Source organism: Calypte anna, chromosome 5A, assembly GCF_003957555.1.
Source record: "Calypte anna isolate BGI_N300 chromosome 5A, bCalAnn1_v1.p, whole genome shotgun sequence".
Lineage (NCBI taxonomy): Eukaryota > Metazoa > Chordata > Aves > Apodiformes > Trochilidae > Calypte > Calypte anna.
This window is the reverse complement of record NC_044251.1, coordinates 37,655,619-37,679,893: the sequence shown is the minus strand read 5'-3', so window position 1 is coordinate 37,679,893 and position 24,275 is coordinate 37,655,619. Positions and strand designations below refer to the sequence as shown.

General features: G+C 42.0%; 1 protein-coding gene across 1 annotated transcript in view; it reads left to right on the top strand.

The window, feature by feature from the left end:
- MNAT1 (MNAT1 component of CDK activating kinase) overlaps positions 1-23,843 on the top strand; it is a 122,413-nt gene extending 98,570 nt beyond the window's left edge. The window contains exon 8 of the mRNA XM_030451566.1: positions 22,662-23,843. Coding sequence (XP_030307426.1) covers positions 22,662-22,785 — 124 coding nt within the window. The 3' untranslated portion in view covers positions 22,786-23,843. The remainder of the gene's footprint in view (positions 1-22,661) is intronic.
- Positions 23,844-24,275: the final 432 nt, after the last annotated feature.

Below are 24,275 nucleotides of genomic sequence, written 5' to 3'. Positions count from 1 at the left end.
CTCTTAAAAAATACTTGGTGAATGGGGAAAGCAAATACATGAGATTTCAGTACTTGTATATGGGTCTGTTTCTGTTTCATGCCTTCCTCGTACACATGTTCACCTCTTACTTTCATGGGAGTACTGGAGCTCAGTGTGTCAGCATCTGCCCAGCAGCTCTGCTAAAGGGCTGACAGGGGAGCACAGCCAGGCTCAGACTGCAGCTCCACAGAGGGAGCTGCTTTCCCCACCATGTTGCTTATTTTGGGTGAGACTGGGTCAGATTACTGAAATGTATGGTAGTTACACAGCCAAGCTTCTTGTGGACCTATCCTTCCATTTGTGTCTTCTTTATATATACATGCATACATATATATATATATTAAAATATTATTTCCCCATTGGTGCTTTGGTTTATTATCTGCATAATGGGGTTATCTGCTTTGAAATACCAGTGTTAGGCACTGGGAAGCACTTGCTGCTTAACTGGAGAGAACCACATAAGCTGCATGACTGGGTGGAAGTGATAATACCAGACTATTGGGGTGTTTTCAAAGCATCCTCTGTTTTGGGCTGCTTTGAAGGATTGTTGTTTGTAACCAACCTGAGAGTTTTTGTTGACTCATGACTTATAGTTTGGTTTTATTCAGCATTTTTGCCCTTTCTGAGGGTTCCAACAGCTGAAACAGCAACGTCTTGCCACATGGTGGTTTTAGCTGAGTCTGGTGTTTGAAATGGCAACACTGCTAAATGTTTGTGACTTGTTTTTAGAACAGCATTTCAGCTGCCAGTTTCCTTAAGAAAGCAAAAACAATATGAAAAGCAAGAACTACAAATAAAGGGGAGGCTTTAAAATATTCCTGATGTTAAAGAAACAAAAAACAGACAAACAAAAACCCAACCAAAAACACCCCCCAAAGCAAGAAAACATTAAACAGAAAAGATTTAGATTTGCTAAATTTAGCAAAATTTATAGGAAAACCACATTGAAATAAGCATGTGTGCTTCTTGAGTCCCTTCACCTTCTTTCCTCCTCCTTTTCTTCAACCTACACATAAACTCATTGATTACATTTTCTCTTAATGAGCTGTTTCCAGAAATTTTGCTTTTCCTCTGGTAAAAGGCTTGGAGGCTCCCAGAAGAAAAGCTGCCACATGATGAGGGGAGGGAGGAATGAGAGCTCCCAAAACCTCTTAAAGTTCTTTGTCAAGTGGTGAAGAAACTGCAGTGATAGCATTAGAGAATGGTAGCAGTCTCTCCAGGAAGAGTGTAGGACTTTGGGCATCAAGAATAACTACTTAGAGAGAATGCTCTGTGCACCCAGAAAAGCTGTAATTTCTGGTATTATTTTTTTGATATATATGTTTGTGTCTGTGCATCTGTGTATATGCATATATCATTATATACAATTTTACATTTATGGTGTAGTAACTCCTTGTTATTGCTGTCATATTACTGGGTGTTTCTGTAGGCTTGTCAATGCATTGATTATTTTAGCAGCTACAGCTGAAGATGAGAGGTGTTTTACCCCAGAAGGGAGAAACTAATACTGGGAGAACTCCCTCCAGAAAAAAGAGGTTGAATGCTGAATAGACAAAGGTGACATTTTCTAGAGCAACTAATTGAATGAAGAGTCTATCTTGCTCTTTTTAATGAACCCTGGGCTCTGAATTGATTAAAAACACATACAAGCTTAGGATAGTGGGACTAGAGAAGGAAAGGTGTTGGAAACACAGCATTAGTGTAAAGGGATGCATTGGTACACGGGGCAGTGAGTGCTGTTTGGAAAGGTGCTTGCAGAGCTGCAGAGGAAGAGCCTGACCATGCAGAGAGATGGATCAGTTCTGATCCCATTGCTGATTGCTCTGTAGCCTTCTTAAATCAGGTAGACCAAAATCCTCAGAGGTGGTTAAGGACCCAATTACCCTTGGAGTTCGGCTTCAGTCCATATGTAAATCTGACTTTTTCCCTCCCTATTCCCGTGCTTGATATTATTTTGCATATGCATCCACCTCCTTAAGCTACAGAGGTAACCAGAGCTCCTCTTTGTAAGTTGGCCACCATTAGCTCTGTTACCAGTATTAATTCATTCCTGCAGTGCTGAGTCTTGTGTGACCTGTGTTCTTGGCTCCTAGCTGCATGACCTTTGCTATGAAGCTGCCTCTGGTTTAAAGGAATCCGTATGAGTAAATGCTACAGATTAGCCTGAATAATTTATCTCTTTTCCCAGCCCCCTCAGATTTTTGACAGCTGTGCATTTTACAAGGGGTGACTTTTATATTTTCTTTCAAATTGTAGATGAAAGTTGCTGAGTATCACTGGGATAAAATGAGATCCCTGTGGGCAAAATACCTCATCGGATGATAAATCCCCATTTGCACTTATTTCTTGAGATCCATCAGTGTAAATCGTGCTTAAATATTTTTGGTTTAGCTCATATGAAACTAGTTTGAATGTGGTACTTCAAGAAAAAAATTGCTGCCTGTTTTTGTTATAAACCTAAAGGGGAGCTTGATCTTTCTTTATCATTGAGGTGAGTCATTGAGGGATGTGTTAGTTCTTGGGGTGAAGAAATTTGAGACCAGTGTTGGCTAAACAAATCCATAGGTCAGTGTGGAATATATTCAGCAGCAGTGAATTAATGGATAGAGCATATAGTGGGAGCTTTTGTACTCTAGGTGGATTAAAAGATAATAACTGATGCAAAAAGATAACTAATTCAGGAGGAAGACACGCATCAATCCTGTGGAAATCTTACCAGATCTTTTTTTTTTTTTTTTTAATTGAAAAAATGGGATGTACAATTTCTACAGAAAGGGAGGAATTTGCACTGGTGCAGGTTTAACCTCTGTGAAGAGTTATAGGGAGAATTGTGTACAGCTACACTCGAGGTAAAGTGTGTGTGAGGGCTACATTTGAGTCTCCTTCCAGGGTATCTTGGGCTTCTGTGAGCTGCATTAGCTCAGAGTTGGGCTGGGAAGAGCCAGCTCTGCTTCTCCTGTGCTATTTGCTCTTCCATGGCTCCATCTGATAGAGCCTTTGTAGTACAAGAAGTTCTCAGTCACGAAGGGCATCCTAACCCATAGCAGATTTATGTGCCACAGAATTATTTAAGCCTTTAAAAAACCTCCTTAGCACTGGTGTGGCAGATAATGCAATACTTCTGTCTGGCTGCTTGAAAGTCAGCTTAGAGTGCTTGTCCTGCTGATGAGAGGAATCAGTACAGTCCTTTGCTCTCTTCTCTTAAATCACATCAGCAACCAGTCAGATGTGATGCACTGTGCTTCACCAGCTCACTAGAAATTATTACCTGGTGAGCAAAGAAGTTTTATTTGATCAAACCCTCTTTCTCACCAGAAGGTCAGAGTGCCTCTGGTGAGCAGAATGTAGCTTTTTACTTCAAAATAGGTCCATCACCACATAACATTTTTGTTTGGTATACTCTTCTGTGCTGCTTGGGGACATAAAGCCAGAGGAGTGTAGGTCCACAGAGACCCTGATGTTGTTTGCTAGTTATGCATCCACTGAGTGCTCCCAGTTCCTGGCTGCTGTCTGGGACAGCTGCAGTACTGGTCCAGTTGCTTTTAATGGTCAATTATGAGGAAATGCATTTTAATAGCAAAGTTTTTTCAACACCTGCATTACCCACCATGCTACTATGTATTCATTTATGTTTTAACTGAAGCACTGCATTAAGAACTATTATATGCATTATCTTTCTCTGCTCTGCTGCCTTTAATCAGGAGGTTTATACACTGATGTATAACAAACACAAACATTAAGTTGTGGTTAATGGGAAATGAGTTTGGACTTGAGTTATAGTGACCATAAAATCTGATGAGATCTGTCACTAAAGACTGGTATGACATGTAATCTAATGCCATCAGAATGTATGGTGATGCATAAAGCAGTAATAGTTTATGTAGTCATAAAATAAGACAGAAGCTTGGACATAACTTTCAGTGCCTGTTGGTGCACAAGCATGCATCTTTCTGTGGCTGTATGTTAAAACAGAGGCTCACACTGTTTCTTAAATTTCTTGTTGTAGCAAGGAGGTTTTATAGCTTAATAGCATGAGAAGTAAAGCAGTTCAAGAGCACAAAGCAGGAAAATTACCCTTTTTAATTTTCTACAGATGCTTATGATGATTGAAGACTAAAGCAGTTCTATAATGAAACTGCAAATTGCATGAAAGAAGTTAAACTTCAGCATATCATGTACTAATATAATAATCAATCACTTCTTGTCTTGCAGCTTTTTGACTTGACGGAGCCCTAGAACTTCCCTTTAAAGCACAGTAATTTCTTTAAAATCCATTTGATCTGTCAAGTAGGTGTAGAAGCTTGTGTCAGACATGAAGAAGATAGCAGATTCAGCTCTGACAGATGATACAAATACAGTGAAGTTAATTGACTTTGCCAGGGGAGAAAATTCTTCCTCCCAATTATGTAAAATGCCAGACAACTTTTCAGAGGCAGGGAGGGAAACATGCCTGAACAACAACACTGACAGTTCTTTTCTAGTAAGTGCTTTCTGTGCTTTGTTTTTATTTTTACTTTTTAATATGAGGGATAAAATAATAAAATCACCTGGCTCAATTGCATCTTTATTTTGGGATTCTCAGACCTTTCTATGGTCCTCAAGCCTTTTTCTGCCTATTTTTGTGAAGACAGAATCTTGCAAGAGGCTCTGTGAGGCAATGAAGTCGCAGATTTTTTTGTTTTATTCCAGTTTTAGCTGTTCTGATTACTGGACTTACTATTGGTATAACTTTAACCCTGTCAAAGTTAAAAGGTTTCTGCCACATTCTAGGTTTTTGGTATTTTGAAGGCAGAGGAGAAGAGGACTTGAGTTTTCACTTTGTTCCCTAATCCTGTGTCAGGACTATAGCCTGTCTCATTCATGAAGCTCTGCAGTTTTGTGTTCCAGCACCACACGATTCTCTTACAGAAATTTCCTGTCCATGGAGAAGGAGCCATCAAGGCTGTCATGGTAGGACTTATGATTCTGAGAAATAAAACTCCATTTTATTGCACCTTTTCCTCCCTCAGCTCAATTTTTGTTTTCGGATTGTGAGTTTTTCCAGTGCAATTCATGATAAGTATTATTGCCAAGAAGTTATAAAAACAATTAAAAGAGATTGTTTTAGGCAACTTTCTATTCTGTATCACCTGCTTTTGAGATGGGGATGCGTAACAGAGCACAGTAGTGATGGTGGGCAGAGCATGCACATACATCTTTGTTTATGCACATGTTCATACAATCTTTCCAGCAGGGTATCTGTACTATGGGTAAAAGAGTCTGTGTCTCTCTAGGACATCTGCAGTGAGACTGGATAACCAGGCTGCATTCCCCCTCTCTGATAAGTACAACAAATGGTAGTTGCAGCAGAACAAATACAAAACTGTTACAGGAGTTGTTTTTTTCAGGCTAGGAGGACCTGCCTGGCTGGTAAATATTAGGTTTCTGCCCACTGGATGGTTTCTTTATCATTGGATGAGCCCTTTAAGTTATCAAGGCTGAGCATGGTTCCTGTTAATTAAAGATGTGAGGTGATCATCTTTTTTGGGGGGAGGGGGAAAGTAACAAAAACCACAACTGTATTTTTTTTTTCTACAGTGAAGGTAAAATCTGTTCCCAGTGTCCTTTTCTTTTGTAGCACAACTCTGCTATATATAGCAGCCTTTTTGGGGCTTACTGTCAGTTGCTCTTAGGGCTTTTTCAAGAGCATGTTAGTAGATCTGGCAGTGTTTATATTGTGTGTGGTTGGTATTTTTGTTACTTACTCCTGTTGCTTGCTTTCCAAAAGTGCCAAGGAACATATAATGCAAGCCCATCATTCTAGACACCATACAGTGATTTAGAGGTGAGTGGAAGTGCAGTCCATGCCCCAGACTGCCTGAAAGTGGAGGTTGCTGTCTTTAAAAGAAAGCAATGAAATAACACACAACAGTAACAAATTGGCTCCCTTTTATATCTTCTGCACTTGACTTTCTTCTTGCTAAATGTGGCAATACTGTCAAAACTTTTCATTCTTTTGGCTTCTCCCTGTCAGTATGACTGTTCCAGACCTTTCAGTAGCAAATAACTCCATTCAGTTTGTGGATTTCAACTTTTTACTCATCTTTGCATCTGGTTTTGTTGCCTTTAAACTCAGATATTTTCAGATTGACACAATATTGATCACAGTTGCATTTGGTTAAGTTTGAGGTTAGTTTACATGACTCAGTGATGAAGCTTCATGTGACACTTTCCTGGGCATCAGGCATTCATTATCTTGAAAATATTTTTTTTGAGAAACAGCCACTAACTGTACTTTTATTAAAACAAGACCTTAGTATACATAATTTGGATTTGGAGTCATGTTAAGTTTGCTATTTCACATTTCTTGGAATGTGCTTTTAGGGTAGCTAAACAACATTCTATTTAGGGCATAATTTTAAGAATATTTTTTGTAACTCTGGCAGCAAATGCTGTGGCATTATAATTATGCTATAACCATTCAATGTTTTTCCATCATAAACTGGCTGTAATCCTAGTTCTGGAATACAACTTGTTGCTCTTGTTCTGTTAAATGAAGGTGCAGTTTTGTCCACAGAAATGATTTCTTAATGAAGTCCATTTGGTTTAGTTACATTCTAAAGCAGTTCAAAAAGAAAAAATCTTTCCCCTCTAAATTCTTTTTTAAGCATGCATTAAGCCAGCCAGTATGATTCAGAAACAGACTTGATTCTTGCATTTTTTTGAAAATATTGCTCCTATTTAACCATATGAATTTAAAAATAGGAACTAGTTAAAGAAATACAACCTAGTGACATTAACATACCTGTTGTGTTGTGTGGATTTCAAAGCAAACCAGTGATATATCCCAGAGGTCAGTACTGGGCCCAGTACTGCTCAGCCTCTTCGTTACTGCCTGGCTGATGGGTAAGAGTGCACCCTCAGCAAGTTTGCAGGTGGGAGAGGAGCAGCTCAGGCACTCACTGATGGTTGTGGTGCCCTTCAAAGGGACCTCTGGAGGCTGGAGAAATGATCTGACTGCCACCTCCTGAAACTCAAAGAGAAACACAAAGTTCTGCACCTGGGGAGAAATCACCCCGTGCACCAGTGCAGGCTGGGGACTGATCAGCTGGAAAGCAGCTTTGCAGAGAAGACCTTGGAGCACAGCAAGCTGACCATCAGGCAGTGATGTGTCCTTGTGGGAAAGAAGCAATCTCCTGTGCCAGGTTAGGCAGATAAAGCCAGCAGGTCGAGGAAGGTGATTTCTCCCCTCTGCTCTGCCCTGGTGAGAAACACATCTGGGAGTGCTGGGTCCCCAGTGCAACAGAGATGGGGGCACACTGGAGTGAGTAAAGACCTGAGGTGTCTTTTGTGTGAGGGGAGATTGAGGGAGCTGGAACTGTTTAATATGGAGAAGGAGAAGGTCAGGAGGCTCTCTTGTCAATATGTGTATAAAGCTGGTGGAGAGCAAGAGGTAAAGAGGACAGAGCCTGACTCTTCTCAGTGGTGCCCAGTGAGAGAACAGGAGCTGGTGGGGATGAGTTAAAATACAGGGAATCCTATCAGAAAATGTTTACTGGGAGAGAGATCAAACACTGGAAAGGGAGTCTGTGAGGCCATCCTCCTTGGAGATGTTCAGAACTGGACTGGACACAGCCCTGAACAACTTGCTTCAGATAACCCTGAATCGGGCACAGGGCTTGGACCAAATAGTTCACAGATGTGACTTCCAGCCTCAGCACTTCTCTGCTTTACAGCCTTAATGTCTGTCTGCTCTGACTCTGCAGGGCATGAGGATAAAATTTCATCAAGCAATCTCTGTGTTGATACATAAAATAACTATATATGCAAAAAAGAGAGGCTGTTTCTTTCAAATTGACGACTTGTAAACCAGAATCCACTGGAAAGTGTCATTTTGTCAGCAGGCCATTCTTACCATCTTAGTTACTTTCTGCAGATGCCTCAGAGGTTGTCTCTGAGGGCAGTCCATTGGTTTCTGTAGTGGTGTGTTGAATGCTGGGGCTTGAGTTGCCAACACACGTGGACTTGGTAACATGAAATCAGTGGAGCTGATGTGTCTGAGGCACAGTGTAAGATGTAAGGCACAGTGAGTTACCCAGATAGGAGTCAAGCTGAAAGAGTGGCATAGTTTTAAATTGCCTTTCTGTTCATATATTGCCCTGTCAAGTATATACTTTTCACTACTGAGCTTAAACTTTCCAGAAGAAACAAGTCCTGAAACAAAAAGCCACATCTGCTCGTAAAATAGGTGCAAACTGACACAGTGTCCTGCTGGTCCCACTGGAGTGGTCAGGGTTCTGTGTGTGTGCCCTTCTGTACTCCTGGAGAGGTAAAGCTGGGGTGGAGGGAGCACTGCTGAGACCCATACAGCCTTCAGGGTGTTAGAACACCTTTCTCTAGTTCTTATTCAGGGTGTGGTACTGAACTTGGATAATGCCAGCCAGATAAGCAGCCCAATTCTCTGTAGCCACGTGAATGGGAAAAATGCTCATTTTTTTAGCAAAAAGAATTAGTTTTTGTTGTGCCTTTGATCTCTGTAAAGTGCTCTGATGGGGTGAGATCATCTTGAGGAAGCACTAATAGGTCTTCCCTTGAATTTTATATTTAACTTGATGTAGAAGGAAGATGGAAAATTGGAATTGAACATGTGCTTATTGTGATAATTCGTTTCACTCAAGAATTAGCTTGTTTTTCAATGTTGCTGCACAGGACTTGGTATTGGAATTGAGGTATTGGCAAATGATTTTATTAGTTTTCACTGAAAATTAATATATCTGTCAGCTTTTCACTATGGGGCTTTTCAGCTTAGTAAGACTGCTGGCTTCCATTTCAAAACTAATTTTCTTTATTGGTGCATTTGCTTATATGTCTTGATAATCCTTCCAGTTACTGCTTCAGAAGATGTGGGAAGGGAAAGAATACTCCTTCCCTGAAGGTTGCTGTAAACCAGTCATGGCTCATATAATACTCGATGAATGAAATATTTCCATACACCGTAAAACTTTATCTCAAAGAAAGTCTTGAGAAGTTAAAATAATGGCAAATATTCTGTAGACTAATTCTTTCAAGGGCTAAATAGCCTGGCCTTGATCCAGGAAGGCACTTAACAATGTGCTTAACTTTAAGCACACCGAATATTCTTACTGGCATGAGTGAAAAATCAATGAGACTACTCACATGCTTAAAATAAGACATGTGCTTAAGTGTCTTTCTGGACCTCAGCCAGAGTGTTCAGCATGTGAGATGGGCTGAATTCTAATTGTGGGCAAAAGGCAGTAGTGTTTCATTTTGCTTGTCTTGTGTGTTTCTGAAGAATTCATTGGTATTGTCTGTGTTTATTTTAATTGGCCTCCATTTCCCATCTAAGCCCTACCAACTCGAAAGCTCGGGGAATAAAATAGATGTGCAACTTAGGATTGTCAAACAGCTTGTCAGGGATAGTACTTAGACTGTATATATTGCTATAAAGCAGGAACTGAACTTCAAAAAAGCTGGGAAAAGATGAGGTGAAACATGATTGTTTTCTTTGGTAGCCAAGATTTTAATATAGAGAGAAAATGAAGAGGAGAGAAGAGAAGGGCTGGTGACACATCGCACCTTTTCAGTTAACATAGTTGCTTCTTAGGAAACATTAAAGAATGCAGACAGATGCATTAATAATCTGCTGGCAGTGGCTGTAGCCTTGGCAAATAGCTTTTCTACCTACTATTGATTTTCCTGACTCCCAGGCAGCAATTTGCAACGGGCAGCTTGATCCTTTACCTTCAAAATAGGCAGGAAGATGAGTTGTCATGGCCAAAATAATTTCTAATTTCTAACCAACCCTGCTTGTTTCTTGAACAGCATCTTTTCCTGCTTAGATGACAATTTCCACTGCTGACAGCTGTAAAAGATAAAATATACTATATTTAAACCCAAGGAGCCTACGTGTCTAGAGGTGCAAAGTAACCCACCACCAATGCTCCTGAGCTCCTCTTTGGCACCAGCTGCACTTGTAGAACCCAACTCTCAAGCCTTGCAGATCTGGGACATTTTACTGGTTGGCAAGTGTCAAAGCAGTTGAACCACAGTGATCTGGAAGAAAACTTTGCTGTCAACTCTTAACTTATTTGAATAAGGAAATAGCATGTTGTTCTCCCCCAACCCCCTTTGGTTTTCCAACATCTAGACTGTGCTTGTCTTCTGCTTCCCTCCTCTGTGTTTATGGCTTCCTCCTTACATCTGACATGGCTATTTGTCTTCTTTTCTCTCTGGGTTGTTAGAGCCTGCACAGCAAATTCTTATTTTTATTTCTTTGTGATTGCTGATATTTCATCACTTAACAATTCACTTCCAGTTAAAGAAAGGTTTGTTTCCTTGTTTTAATGTGATGTAAACTAGATGAGACAGAAATTTAGGTTGGTTGAAAATGAGGTAGCCAGACTAGAAGAAAAACAAGCATAAACATTTTAAAGGATTAAGTATGTAAAACAAAAAGAAAGGAGTTGACACCATGGAATTTTATATGTAGTTACAGAAATATCTCCTGAAAATCCATCTCCATGAAGGAGCAGCTACCATTTTTAGGAGATCCCTTCCACAGTGAGCCTTGAGGAGTTTTGAATGGGTTTTTTTCTTGGAGATTGTTGTGTTTCTTTCAGCTGCAGCAGTATGCCTGCTGTGGCACTCCAAGCCTGGTTTCAAGTATCTTTTAAACTAAGTAGTAGTGTATGTTTTTACTGTGTACTTGCCCTAATGGCCATTTATTTCTTTAAAGTGTGAATTCCTCTTTAACTTAAATAAAAGTAAAATGGAATCACCTGTCACACACAGAATCTCACCTGAATTGAATAAGGGGTCATAAGGGTGTATTTAGATGCAGGGAGAGGCAGTGATCCTTTAAACACTGATATGATGTGCACTAAAGATGTCAGAGACAGAATTAGAACTGGAAGAGTAGATGGAAAATGGTATTTTATATCTATTTTGCTTTCATCTGTATTCCCCTTAGCTTTTCTAAAATCATCTGTCAAGCTGAAGTCCAGGTCTATGAGTGGATCTGTTTGCAGGTGTCTTCAATGTGACAGAGCCTTCTGCCACCTAGTGTTAATGTGAGTTCTATCCTCAGTGGGGTATCACTAGATAATTTATTAAATATCATTACTTATTAATGATCATTCTTCCCCCCCTCACCCACCCATTGCTAGGTGCTCTCTGTGAACGTTTAAATACGCAGTTGTTGCACCAGAGGTTTTTAGAATCAATTCAATCAGCAGGCAGAATTTCTTGGAATACATTTATTGAGGATGCAGTTTGCAATGTGGATGAAGCTGTTACACAAATAATCCATGGAGAATTTCAGTAATTGTAAATGTTGCTCCTCTGTGACAACTCTTTAGCACTTCTCTGCCCCAGGTGAAACTGAGGGATTCTGTCTAACTCAGCACACTTCTGCTTTGATATTTGTGTTCCTGCTGGCTCAGGACGTTGTATTACACTGGAATTAGCAGGGAATTAAAAGTAATTCAGTAGAAATTATGTAAAGAATGATTCCACTTAGACACTTAACTCATTGTCTTTTTAGAAGAGCAAAATGAAAATCTCCCATCATCACTGCTTTTTCCCCTCTAGAAATTCCACTAGGGCACAATAGAGAAGGACAATAGATTGTGAAGAAATACACCCAGATTTCACAGCAGGAATGTCAAACTGTTAAACAGAAAAATAGCCTTAAAGTGATAGTTTATATTTAAGCCAAATAATAATAGCTCCTACCATATGTTGACAAATAGGAGGAAACTTCTTAGGACTGAGGAAGTGGGGTTTTTCCTCTTGATTCCTCTAGAAAAGTGTTTTCAAGGGAGCCACTCTGTGCTGTGGAGTGGGGATAAATGCTTCCTTTGCAGCTTGTTTTGTGGGAGCTCAGGCAAAAGGCTCCACATGACTTGGGTAGATGCTTCTAGTTTTTAGCCCAGTTGTGGTTTGGAGGAGCAGCCCTCATTCCCAGTGCCTTCCCTCATCCCTTTTCTCCCTTCCACCTCTTCCAGGCCTTCCTGAGGAGCAAATGCCAGCATGGCTGAGAGGTGTAAACTTGATCCTCAACATCAGACTGAAATGTTGACTTGATCAGCAGCAACCAGAACATGAAGAAGCAGTGGGTCTAATGCATTAGAGCATTAGTCAGCTGTGATAGCAGGCAGGCTGTTTTTTTCACCTTGTTTTGACCTGAACAGTCTCCTTTAAATAGCATCATTCAAACTGTAATCTTTTTGCTTTCGACAATTATGCTTTTCAAATACTGCCTAAAGAAAATAACTTGGGGTTCTTATTATCTCAAATGAATAACCACAAGCACAGAGCAAGTTTTTAACTTGCTCGTAGTTATTCATTTGAGATAATTATTAGGTTTGGCAGCTTGCTTATCTGATCAGTATCAGAGGTTAAAAACCCTCTAGAAATTCTTGTGCATCTTGTCCTGTTTTGTTTCTGAGTCACACTATACTGGAATTACCATACAACATGAATTCATTTCTACTCTGTCAGAGTGGAGGATGCTGCATCACAGTGAAAACAGATCAGCTAATGAAGGGGGGAGACATAATTTTCAAAACTGATGTTATATACAGCTTTTTTGTTGTTCAGATGATGTCTTCCCCAGAAGAAGTGATCTGGGGGTAGGTAAAGCCTGTGGCTGTGGTAAATGAGTTTCTGGTGTTACTTTCTTTTCTCTCAGTACTTGATCCTGTCTTGGGGGGAGAAAATGTTTTTTTTCCCCTTAGGCCCAGCCTCCTGGTTCCTCCTGAGAGCAGTGCCCTGCAGTGGCACTTCAGAGCTGTGCAACAAGGCAGGTAGATGGAGAAAGCAAACTGGGGGAGAACATAGGGGCAAAGGAGATTGTTGGCCCCTCTTAGTCTGCAGCCTGGCTGTGACCATGCCGGAGTTACCCAGGGGCTCTGTCCTCCTCTGCTGGGACTAAAACATAATCCTTCAATGTGAACAAAACTTTAAAAGTGTGCCAGCCAGTCCATATTCCAGCCTCAGGCCCAGAGTCAAGATCCTCACCAGAGCTTCTGGGGCAAAAATAATTCCTCTGTGTTTGTGGCAGGCCATCCTGTTCTCTGCACTTTTGCTCCAGCCATGAATGTCCTCGTGATCTGTTGCCACAGGAGAGCATCAAACAAGATGTACTGAAAAGGGGGGGGAAAACCAAAATCTCTGTGCATCTCCATCGCCTTTCTGTAGGTGTTCCTGACTGAATGCTCTGTTCAGAAAGGGCTCTGTTTTCTTCACAGCTGTATGATTTACATGGAAGCTGGTTCAGGAGGAAGCTCTTTCATGTAGCTCTCCCAGAGCCCCAGTTCATCCATATGAATCGCTTGCCATGCACCGGGGGATTTACCTACGCAGTGGGGTGTGCGGATGTTGGAGAAAAAGGCAGAGAGTCAGGAACTGTAGGGGATTCTTATCCTAAAAGAAGAAGAATTTGTATGTCCAAAAGAGCTTTCTTTCAGAATAAAAGCTGTTCTCTCTTTTTGCCTGCAGAAGAGATGCTGTATACCTGGATTCAAAACCAGGGCTATGTTCCTATAGCTGCCCACAGGTCGCAGTCATGTCTTGCAGACTGAACTTGCCCTATCTTTAAAAAAACCTTATGAAAACCAACCTGACTCAGGTAGTAGGTTACAAAGCAATGGTAAACTTCCTCAGAGTACTAATAATTATTTAAACATGTCCATATTCCTCTGGTGGCCTTGACCTAAACATTAGGGAGGAAGAGTGGAGGTGGAAGGTAGAGAGAAAGACGATGAATTTGAAGATCAAACCATGCCAAAAAATTTCCACAACATGTCAAAGAGAGAGCTGCTTTGTGGTTACAGAAATGATGGCTTAATGAAAAAAAAGAAGTAAGACAGTGTAGCTAAGAAAAAGTCCCTTTGATCAATGTCATTCTTCTCAGGGTCAAGTACAAGTGGAGCCTGATTTAGTCATAGCCTAAATGTAGCTGCAGCTCTGCAGTCCTCCGAAGTGTAATCTATCCACTAGTCCTGCAGAGCGAGTCCTTTGCTGGATTCCAGCTCAGACTGCAGTGTCCTTGTTACGTGGTGAGGCTGCCCAAGGGTGTTAAAATGCTTACTTGCAGTTGTTTGAGCACTTTCTGCTGGGTGGCTGATTGATTTACTGTATCTGGAAGTTCAGACCTGGAAACCTGAGCGAGGGAGAATGCCTTCGCCGCGGTGGCGGGGCTGGGTGTTGAGAGGACAGACAGCTGGAGGGTGACCTCAGGAAGATGACAAATGGGGGACCAGGTGCCCCTGCTCATCCAAGAGTGCTCCCAACCCCTCGGCTCGCAGAGGCGCGAGCTACGGAAGTGCCTTGCTCCGAAGGAAGGCTTCCTGTGAGCAAGGGTTCTAGAAATAAACATTAACCTTTTGTTACCAGCTAAGTAACAGGGGGGTAATGAGTTCAAGCAGCTGTTTGGGGGAAGGTTTTAAGCAGAAATGATTTCAGTTCCAATTACAAAAAAAAAAAAAAAAAAAAAAAAATTAATTCGTCAAATCAGTTGTGGGGGTTTTGGAGACGGCGCCTGGGACGCTCAGGGGGTGCTGAGATGTGTGGTGGGGCAAGAAGAAGACACAGATTGTTTGCACAGTACAGTGAGGGATGGATCTGGGCTGATGTGTGGAGCCATTAGGTGACTAAATATATTACTGGGAGGAAAGTGGGGTGTGAGGAAGCCCCCCCAAAATTGGAAGAAACATCAGCAGTGAACTTGCATCCCCTTTTTAGAGTTAAAATACATCAACAAAAAGAAATTGTCTTTAGTTTTCCTTTGGAGTTGTCTAAAACTTGTTGTTACAACAGTACCTGCAGAAACCTGTGTGCATGCACAGCCTGCAAGTGGTGTCCCAGGGCTGTCATTCAGCCTGGGGCACAGAAAATGTAGAAAATGCATATTAGGTCAGAGTAATACAAAGCTTCCTTTATTCCATAAAACCTTTTTCATCATTAGTTTCCTGTCTTTATGCTTTAAAACATTCACTTTTAAAATTATATCAGTTTCTGTGGGGCAGAAGGCATTTCACTTTGATCTTTGATCTGCATTTCTCCCTGCTTTTTCATCTTACCTTCAGGTTACTCCAAAGGCAAATGTTTATGTGTTAAATAAATGTGAGTACCTGATTCTGGTCTCATGTCTATTTAAAAACCAGAGCAGCAGTAGAACTGCAGTGCTAGGAAAATGCTGGAAAGCCAGGTGCTCTCTAAAACTTTTTCTTTGTTTAAAATTCTGTTTACCAGTCAAAGGGTTGGGTTTCTTAATCGTGCATTCACTTTGAAGCACTGAAGATGTATTTTGGGAGAGCTGTCACAAGAAAATTTCCCTCCATTCCATCTCCCAGTGTCTTAGCCTTTCAGTGGAAATGTTTGGTCTCTGGAGTCTGGATTTCATCACAAAAAGAGGAAGTTTTGGGGGAAAGTAGTATGGGAAAATTTGATTCTGTTCTCCTCACCAAGGATGGCTTCTTTGTGGTTTTGAATTTCAAGTTTTTTCTGCTGCAGGGTTTACAGCTGTGGTCACCTATGTCATAGGTAGATTGTAATAAAATCTCCAGGTAATTAGATATACCTGACACTTTATATATGCCTTTCACCACTGAAAGTGGAAACAGTTTACATGAAACATCCAGTAAAAGTGCCTTAGTTTTTACATAAAGCAATTCAGAAATTCTTTTATTGGTCACTGCAGTGGCCACTCCGTGGTAAGGAGAGAAGCTGCTCCTCTCTGTTCTTCCATTTTAGCTGAGGTGCTCTGTGGCAGACCTGGTTTTGTTTTAAAGAACTTTCTTTCTCCACACACACTTGATATATAGACATACCCAGAGACACTCTGACAGTGTTTGAAACAAACTGCTGTTTAGAAAAAGCAGATGGAAGAGGCTGCAAAAAATCACTAGAGGTCCTGGACTTCTTTTATTGATTCAGTGGGTTGGGGTTTGCTTGGCTTTTCTACTGAGAAAAGTTATTTCTGGTAGAACAGAGGTCTTCACTTAGAAGACCTAAACCTGAGAAATTAAAGTTACAGAAGTCACTATTTCAAATTCTCAGTTAATAAGTTTTTTACTTAAATCTTCATTGTAATAGAGACCCATTAGAGTCAGTAGGCATCTGAAGAATGTAGTGCAAGACTAAAACTTTAAATTTTCCTCACTGGAGAATTGTTTGAAGCTTCCCTCTGAAGTAAAGGGAAGGAAGCAATATACTCAAATATCATAAAATAGTTTGTGTTGAAAGGGACCTCAAGAATAATCTAGTTCCAGCCCCCTGCATGGGCAGGGACACCTCCCACCAGACCAGGTTGCTCCAAGCCCCATCCAACCTGGCCTTGAACACTTCAAGGGATGGAGCAGCCACAGCTTCCCTGGTGAACCTGTGCCAGTGTCCCACCACCTTCATAGTGAAGAATGTCTTCCTAATGTTTAACATAAATCTCCCCTCTTTCAGCTTTAAGCCCCTCCCCTTGTCCTACCACTGCCTGAGATGTCCCTCCCCAGCTTTCCTGTTAGCCCCTTTGGAAAGCTTCTCAAAGATCTTCAGACTGAGCAACTTCAGCTGTCCCAGTCTGTCCTCACAGGAGAGGTGCTCCAGCCCTCTGATCACCTAAGTATAGATAGATTTATTTCCAAGCAAGTCCCTGGAAGCATCCTCAAAGGTGAATCAGTTGGAACCTCAAAGCATCTGCTCATGGTAATTCAGCAGTCAATTCTGGCAGCTTCATCCCCTGAGTTAAAGAATTGCTACCGTGTCCCCTGCTTTGGAGGCACAGTTGTTGATTTCACAAGGACACTGTAAGCTTCTGCACCTGAGCACTTGCTGGTTTGAACCAGGGACACCAGGCACAGCTCTGCAAATTGTGATGAGTTTGTGACAGTCCTGCAGCAGTCTCTTGGGGCATTGGTTTATGTGACATGGGCTGAGCAGGTTTGTGGAATGGAAAAGGCTGGGTCTGGCACACATCTGACACCTTGGTGAGCAATTTTTGCTCACTGAGCCCTCAGAAAACTGGCATAGCTAAACAGTATTATTCATAATAAAAGAAAAGGGTGGCTTACTAAGCTGAACCCAAACTGGTGGCTCTGCTGTCTGCAAGTGGGATTGCTGGAGCTTCAAGGATGGCATTTAGGGGGTAGTCTTCTTGTCTTTGGCAGGATTTTTCAGCAGCCAAAACCATGTTGTGGTATTTGGAGTGACTTTTCCTTGTACCCCTGCTCTCTGGGCTGTAATTGGTCCTGCCCTGCTGCAAGATTTATCAGGTGACATAACCTGGTTGAAAATAAATTCTTTTTCTGTCTGCCTTGGGATCTTTTATATTTGGACATCATCATGCCTAAGAGTTTCCTGACATTCACACACAGATTGCTGCAATTGGGTACACAGAGACATACTATCCAGAGGCCTTGGGGAAAAAAAAAACCAAAGCAAGTAACACTCAGCTACTGCAGTGAGTAGTTGCCTGCCCATTTGCTGGTGCTGGCAGTAAACCACACACTGTGATATTTGTTGTCCTTTTTGACTTCCTGGTCACGTGAAAATTTAAGTAATTAAACAGGTTATGCTGTATTTACCAACCAAATTATGTCTTGGTTCTTTGAGGCAGCCATGTTCCAGGGAACACTTCAACAAGTTGAACCTTGAAATACATTTTTCCTCTTCAGTCCTTTTTGTCCCAGAGGGGAGAAGAGTGGCTGATGGTGGGTGCCTCATGGCCATCAGGCTGGAAGCATGACCTGGGGCATGGTACAAGGCCAGCAGGAGGTATTGAGTTGGGCTGGGGAGGAGCCTCAGCTGAGTTTGTGGTTGTGTTAAAGTTGCATGGTATGTTGGAACAGGCTGTGCTGGCTGGTGTTCTGCAGGAATTTCTGCTACCAGTAGAAGCTGGTTTGTTTTTCTAGGAGCTGAATATGATGGTAGTGCCCAAAGAGTGTCTGTTAAAACAGATGAAGGACTCCCTTTTTGGTTTCGAAGGCTTGGCATCAGGCTTGTAGGTAGTCTGTGAAGGGATGAATTGCTCTTTTGGACCACTACTTTGAGTTCCAGCTCTCTGTGTGTTGTCTTTATTTTGGTTTGGTTTTTTTTTGACCTACCTTACAGTCTCCAAGACAGGGAGAGCCACAGCATATTTGAATAAAATACCTGTTCCCAAATGAATTTTCAGGGCTATTTAATGAAGAACAGCAATGAGCTTGCTTTATTTTATAAGCAAATTCTGCTTTGGCTGCAGGAACTGCCTGTGTAGTAGAACTGGTTCAAGGAAAACCAGAGTTGCTTGGAGGAGCTCAGTTTTTACCTGCTCAGAATAACCCAGGCCACACGTTCCTCAACCAGAAACAGGCCAGAGAAAATCCATTTTCTTATGTTCCTCTGTCATCTGATAAGACCTGGTCTCTGCAAGAATACTCTTAATAAATCATTGATAGCTCATCTTTGAAACTTGGTAAGTCTAGTGAAAATAATGTCTCCAGAAAGGTTGAGGAATGCAGCTTATGCTACTGCTTTACTAATGCTTTACCCAGTTTTCCAGACTAGAGTATTTTGCTTGCCTTCATGCCACTGCTATTTATTATTTAAATGATGAATCTGGAAAATTTCCCAGATCTAATGTCTGCCCTGTTACATTCTGTCTTGGAAACTGAAGATAATCAGATGAGCAGTAAATCTATTCTGTGGAATAGAATTACATTCTCTCTTTCCTTTTTTTTTTTTGGTCAAACAACTTGTGAGTGATTTTTCTTTTCTTCACCCCCATAAACTACCTAATAGATCAAAAAAAAAAAAAAAAAAAAAAAAAAAAAAAAAGTTAAATCTGCCTGCCAAATACTCAGGAGTCCACATGTACCTCCAATAATGCATCTGCAGAAACAGCAGTGGGACTGCATTTCTCTTGGATAGGCAGGGGAATACTGAGCTGATGTGTTCAGCTGGGTGGGTGGAGGGAAGGACTTTGGGGGAGGGGGGCAGCATTTTGGTTGGTGGTTTGTTTTCATAGTTGGGTTTGCTTGTTTGTTTCTGATTGTTTCTCAAGTCTTTCTTGGAGTTCTCTGACGTGAGACTGCTCTGTTGAGTGGTGAAGGGGATGTTTTCCAGCAGTGTGGGTGTTACTGCATGAGGAGCTGGTGTTAAGGCTGTGGGTGCAGAGGTGCAGGGGGATCACACCCACTGCTGCTGGGTGGCTCTCCAGTTGTCCCAGCTATTCCTTACGAAGTGATGTTGACATGGCCTCTCAGAAAAGAGAAATCAGAAGGAAACCCACCCCTAGGAATGACCAGCTTGATTCCGAGCCTCTGCCCCAAGTGTGAGTTACACCTCTTTCCTCAAAAACAGGAGGCTTTTTTTTTTTTCTTTTAGCTTCATATGGCGATGAGAAACGAAAGGTCAGGAATGAGCCCCCTGAAGGCTCGTGAAGAACAAAATACGATGTGTTGTAACTGATGAGAAAGGTTAATGGGGAAGATCAACATCCAATGGCTGCAGTGAAGGGAAGGGGGCTTGTTTGAGCAGAGCCTGGAGCAGAATGAAGGCATCACAGGGAATGGGAAGTGTGAAACCGTGGGGCAGAGAACACACAGCCCTTTAAGCCCTGCTCAGAAGTAATAAAGCAGGCGTTTTTTTAACTTCAGAGTTTAGTCTGCCCTCAGTAGAAACAAGTTACATTAAAAAACTTTGCACAAGAAAAAGCAAACTTCTCTTTTCCTGGTTTCTGCTTATAAGATTTACAGGTACTTAAAATAAACCTATGAAAAACAGACCTAGTGTGGCTGGAATTCACTAACTAGTGAGAGCAATTACCTCCAGATCCCAGGACCGAACGGAGCTTGACTTTTTGGAAGAAAGACTTGGCAAGAGCTTCTTCCTGCTGCTGGTGTAAAGGTGTACATGAAAAGATGTGCTGACCCCTGCCAGAAACCCCCAGGAACCCAGTTCAGAGAGATTCTCCTGTGAAAGGCACAGCCGGGTTTGGGCAGCACAGATGGGGATTTGTGGGGAAAAGTCAGAACATTCGCTTCTCATTGTGTGGCTTCAGCGTGGCAGATTCTTTGCAATTGCCTGGTGTACCATAGTAATTAAATAGGTCAAGAGCAGTAAGTTTAGATACTTAACAAGAAAATAAAGAGCTCGGTTGACAGCCAGCAGCATGTTGTGCTTGTTTCACGGGAGTAAGGAGAATTAACACTGGTTGCCGTAGTAAAAGCTGATCTGAGCCTTTTTGGCAATGATTTGGTATTGCTTCAGAGATCAGATACTAATTAACTAGAAACGCTGTAAAATGAGGCTCTCTTATGAAACTCATGCCCCAATTTCAGATGACCTAAAAAAGGGGAAATAATAGACTCTGCCTCTCTCATGTAGTGATATAACAAAACTAATAAATGATAAGAAAAGTAATGAGAAACAGACAAGCAGCAGTTGTCAATATAGAAATGTAAAACAATCCCCTGTTCTCTCTGGACTGTTCCACAAATGAGTGGAAGAGAGTGAGACAAACATGGTAGAAGTAAAATCTAAGATGGGAATTGATTTTTGTAACACTATAGATTGGAGGGTGAAGGTAGTTTCACAGTGGTGGTTTGAAGGAAATTACTTGTCACTGTCAGTGTCCCTGCATCATTCCTAGCTGGGGGAATGGCCTCCCGTTTCCCACAGCAGTTGTAAAAGGCCTGGGAGAAGGAGGCCTCATAAAATACTAACAAGTTACTTGACACATAAAAAGAATGTCTAAAAAATTAATTTTTAAAAAATCTATTGAAGGCGTTCTCCCACAATACAGGAGCTCTCTGCAGAGCATCTTCCCTTGAGCAGATATAAGAGATGGGACCAGCTTTGCTGCTGATTGTAGATTCCCTTTGGACTCAACACCATTAGAAGGGTCTGTGCCATTCTGATGGGAGCTCATGCCCAGCAGTGAGGATCAGACTCCATCAGAAGTTGGCACAAAGTGGCAGAGCTCACTTGGGCTCAGCCACAGGAGGCAAATTGAGCGTCTCAGCTTCGGCATCTCACCAACAATCAGTCTGGAACGTTGCTCATGTCTGTGCGTTGCGGTTATTAGGTGCAAGAAATACAGTTTTAAAACTGTAATTAATCATTTCTAAGTAACCTCTTATTCTGTGCATTTATGGTATCAATGGGTATGACTGTTTATTATGTCTTACCTATAAAATCTGACCTGTTTTATATACTCTTTATGGATACAGCGTACAGTCGTAAATTAAAAGATGCAACTGTTTTGGATATTTTACTGGTGGTCCTGTATTTCCCTGCCAAAAGTGCAGCTGTTTCAGGTTTCTCGGGATAACATTATAAAAGGCTGTATGCATTTTGCAAGTTTATGCTTGAATTACCAAGCCAGAGGTGGAATGACTCAACCTTCCCAGGAGCAACATGTACCAAGTGATGAATCAAACCAGGGAGCTGAAGCTCAGCATCTTACACTGCCTCTATGAAAAGCAGTTCTCCTGTATGGTGTTTTACCTGGTGTTCAGAACTTGAGGCAGTTTATGGTGTTTTACCTGGTGTTCAGAATTTGAGGCAGTTGTGCTGATCATGCAGGGCTGCAGCCTGTGTCTACTTTATGACGTTTTGGTGCAAAACTATCTGAGGATCTGATCTTCTCCCTGTGCTATATTGGGGTGAAAGAACTGTAGGGTTACAGCAACTATTCCCTGTGACAGACCCCTTGAATAGGAGCTTAAGTGTGCCTGGCTGGGTTGGAGCCCTTGGAGCTAAGGGGAGGCAGGAGCTTGCAGCAGTGCCAGCACGGGCAGTGTGTTGCAACATCAACTCATCATCTGGCTGGTTTGGTGTAAAATCAGGTGGCTCTGCAAATGGGTGATTTCTGGTTTAACTAATGCTCAAGTTGAGAGGTTTGTGTAGCCAAAATGTTGATGAGAGCCTCGTGCAGATCTGATTCCCTGGTGTCCGTGGAGTTACTCCAGATACAGAGAGGCCCAAGAGCAGAAAGTTCTGCCCTGTTGTCATTAGAGCAACTGGCATAGTTGGCTCCTAGGGGTGCTCAGCATCAACTGCACAGAGCTGAAACTCATAGAAGGAACTACCAAGGGGGAGAAGTGCAGCCCTTCCCCCAGAGGGAGCACAGAAAATACCAACCAGTGAATGTACTCAGCCTGCTGCAATTAAGTTCAAAGAGCCAAGTTCCTCTCAGCACAAAGCTTAGAATCATAGAATCATAGAATCAGCTGGGTTGGAAGGGACCTCAGAGATCATCAAGTCCAACCCTTGATCCACTCCCACTGCAGTTCCCAGCCCATGGCACTCAGTGCCACATCCAGGCTCTTTGGAAATATCTCCAGACACGGAGAATCCACTACTTCCCTGGGCAGCCCATTCCAATGCCTGATCACCCTCTCCAGAAAGAAATTCTTTTTCATGTCCAATCTAAACCTCCCCTGGCACAACTTAAGACTGTGCCCTTGTCTGAAGGTGCATCAGTGTTGTCATTATTTTAACTAATAAAAGTTTCTCATACTGATAGGTTCACAGGTAGCAGCAGGAGGCAGCTCCGTCTCCTTGCTGTCTCCCAAAAGGCAGCCTTGACCTCACCGTACGGTGAACTCTGCAGGTGTTTGATGTGTTTATTTCTGCTCTAAAATGATCTTTCTCTGTTTTAGGTATCTCAACCACGTGCGAGCTGCCTCTCCCCAGGATCTGGCTGGGGGCTACAGTTCTTCTCTTGCCTGTCACCGAGCCTTACAGGATGCTTTCAGTGGTCTTTTCTGGCACCTCAGTGAGTGAGTGAGTGAGGATCAGCATCAAGGGGACACCAAATGAAGCGAGAAGCAAATCAAGTCAGCAGAGGTTGGGTAAAATTGCTGCCATCTGCACAATGGCCAAGCTGCAGTCACTTTCCTGTGTAAAACCCAGCTGCATTTAAGTGTTAAAAGGAAAAAAAAAAACCAAACCCAAACCAACCCCGTCTGCACCAGAGCTTTGTAAAATGGTAGATACATTTTTGTGGAGGGGGAGGCTGGTTAGTCATGTGGCACTGTGCTGAGGGAGGCTGAAGCAATAAGCCACATCTAATGGAAGATGTGAATAACTCAGCTGTGTACGTTTGAGGTTTAAAGAAATACACTTGTAAATTTTTTTAAAATAAAGCCAGACTTTTATTAAAGTTTGTGGTTTTACTCTTATTGCAGGGTTTTATTTGCACAAGTATTTAAATGCCATTTTGATTATAACATTTAGTGTCAATATTCAAGCCTACATTTTCTTCCCATAAAACTAGTTTCCCCAGTTCAGACAAGTGGGTTTTTCCTCCTGCCAGCTGGATGAGATGAAAAACTCTGGAACTCTGCTGACAGAACTTTTATGCAGGATCCTTTCTGATGTCACAGTCCTTAACTTTGTCTGGAAAACAGATCTTTAGATGAAGATCTTACAACTGAGTTCCTCCAGAAGCAATCTAAGAAGCCTTGATATAAGGTGAGGTCATTAGTCAAAAGTGGTGGAGTTTTTTTTTTCCTGTTTAGTTCTGTTTGCAACTTTTCTGTCTTGTGTTCCAGAGCTTCCTTTGGAAGGACCATCCCTTTCCTGGCTTTTGGGATGCCCCTTGCCATTGGATCTGCTGGAACACAGACTAATTGCAGACTGATGAGCTTTCTGTGGCGGGGTTGGTTCTTGCCACCAGTGTATAAACTGCAGGAGAATGGAAACTGCTCAGGACAAGGAGACCCTCTAAAGCCTGGTCCATGTTTTATGGATCATCCGTTAATAGTTGTTGAAAAGGGCTCTGAAAAGGGTGTATTTAATGAATGTATTTTTTCTATGTTGTAATAAAAGAATAAATTCTATCCCAGACTCAGTGCTTCTTTTATTAAGGAAAGTTGAGAGAGGTGCCAAAGTTTCCCTTGCCTTTTCTCTGAAACCCTGTTGTTTGTGCCCATATGGAATAGTTGCTGACTTGTAACTTTACACAGGAGGTGGGGAGTGTAGAAAAGGGGGGGCTGTCCTGGGAGAGCCTGTGGATGGGTCATGCAAGGGCACATGAGAGACCCTGTGTCACAGCTGCCTGGCAGCCTGTCCCCTACTTCCAGCTATAAGGTAACAGAGATCCTTCTGGGATTCAGCTGGGGATGCTGGGAGGGAATAGCAGCATCCAGGGGGAGTCTGTGCTGCCATGGGGTCACCAGACTGGTAAAGTCACTGCTGACCCATGAGCTGCTTTATTCCAGCTCTGTAAAGCCACAGGTCATGTCTGTTAATGAATATATATCACTTAAATA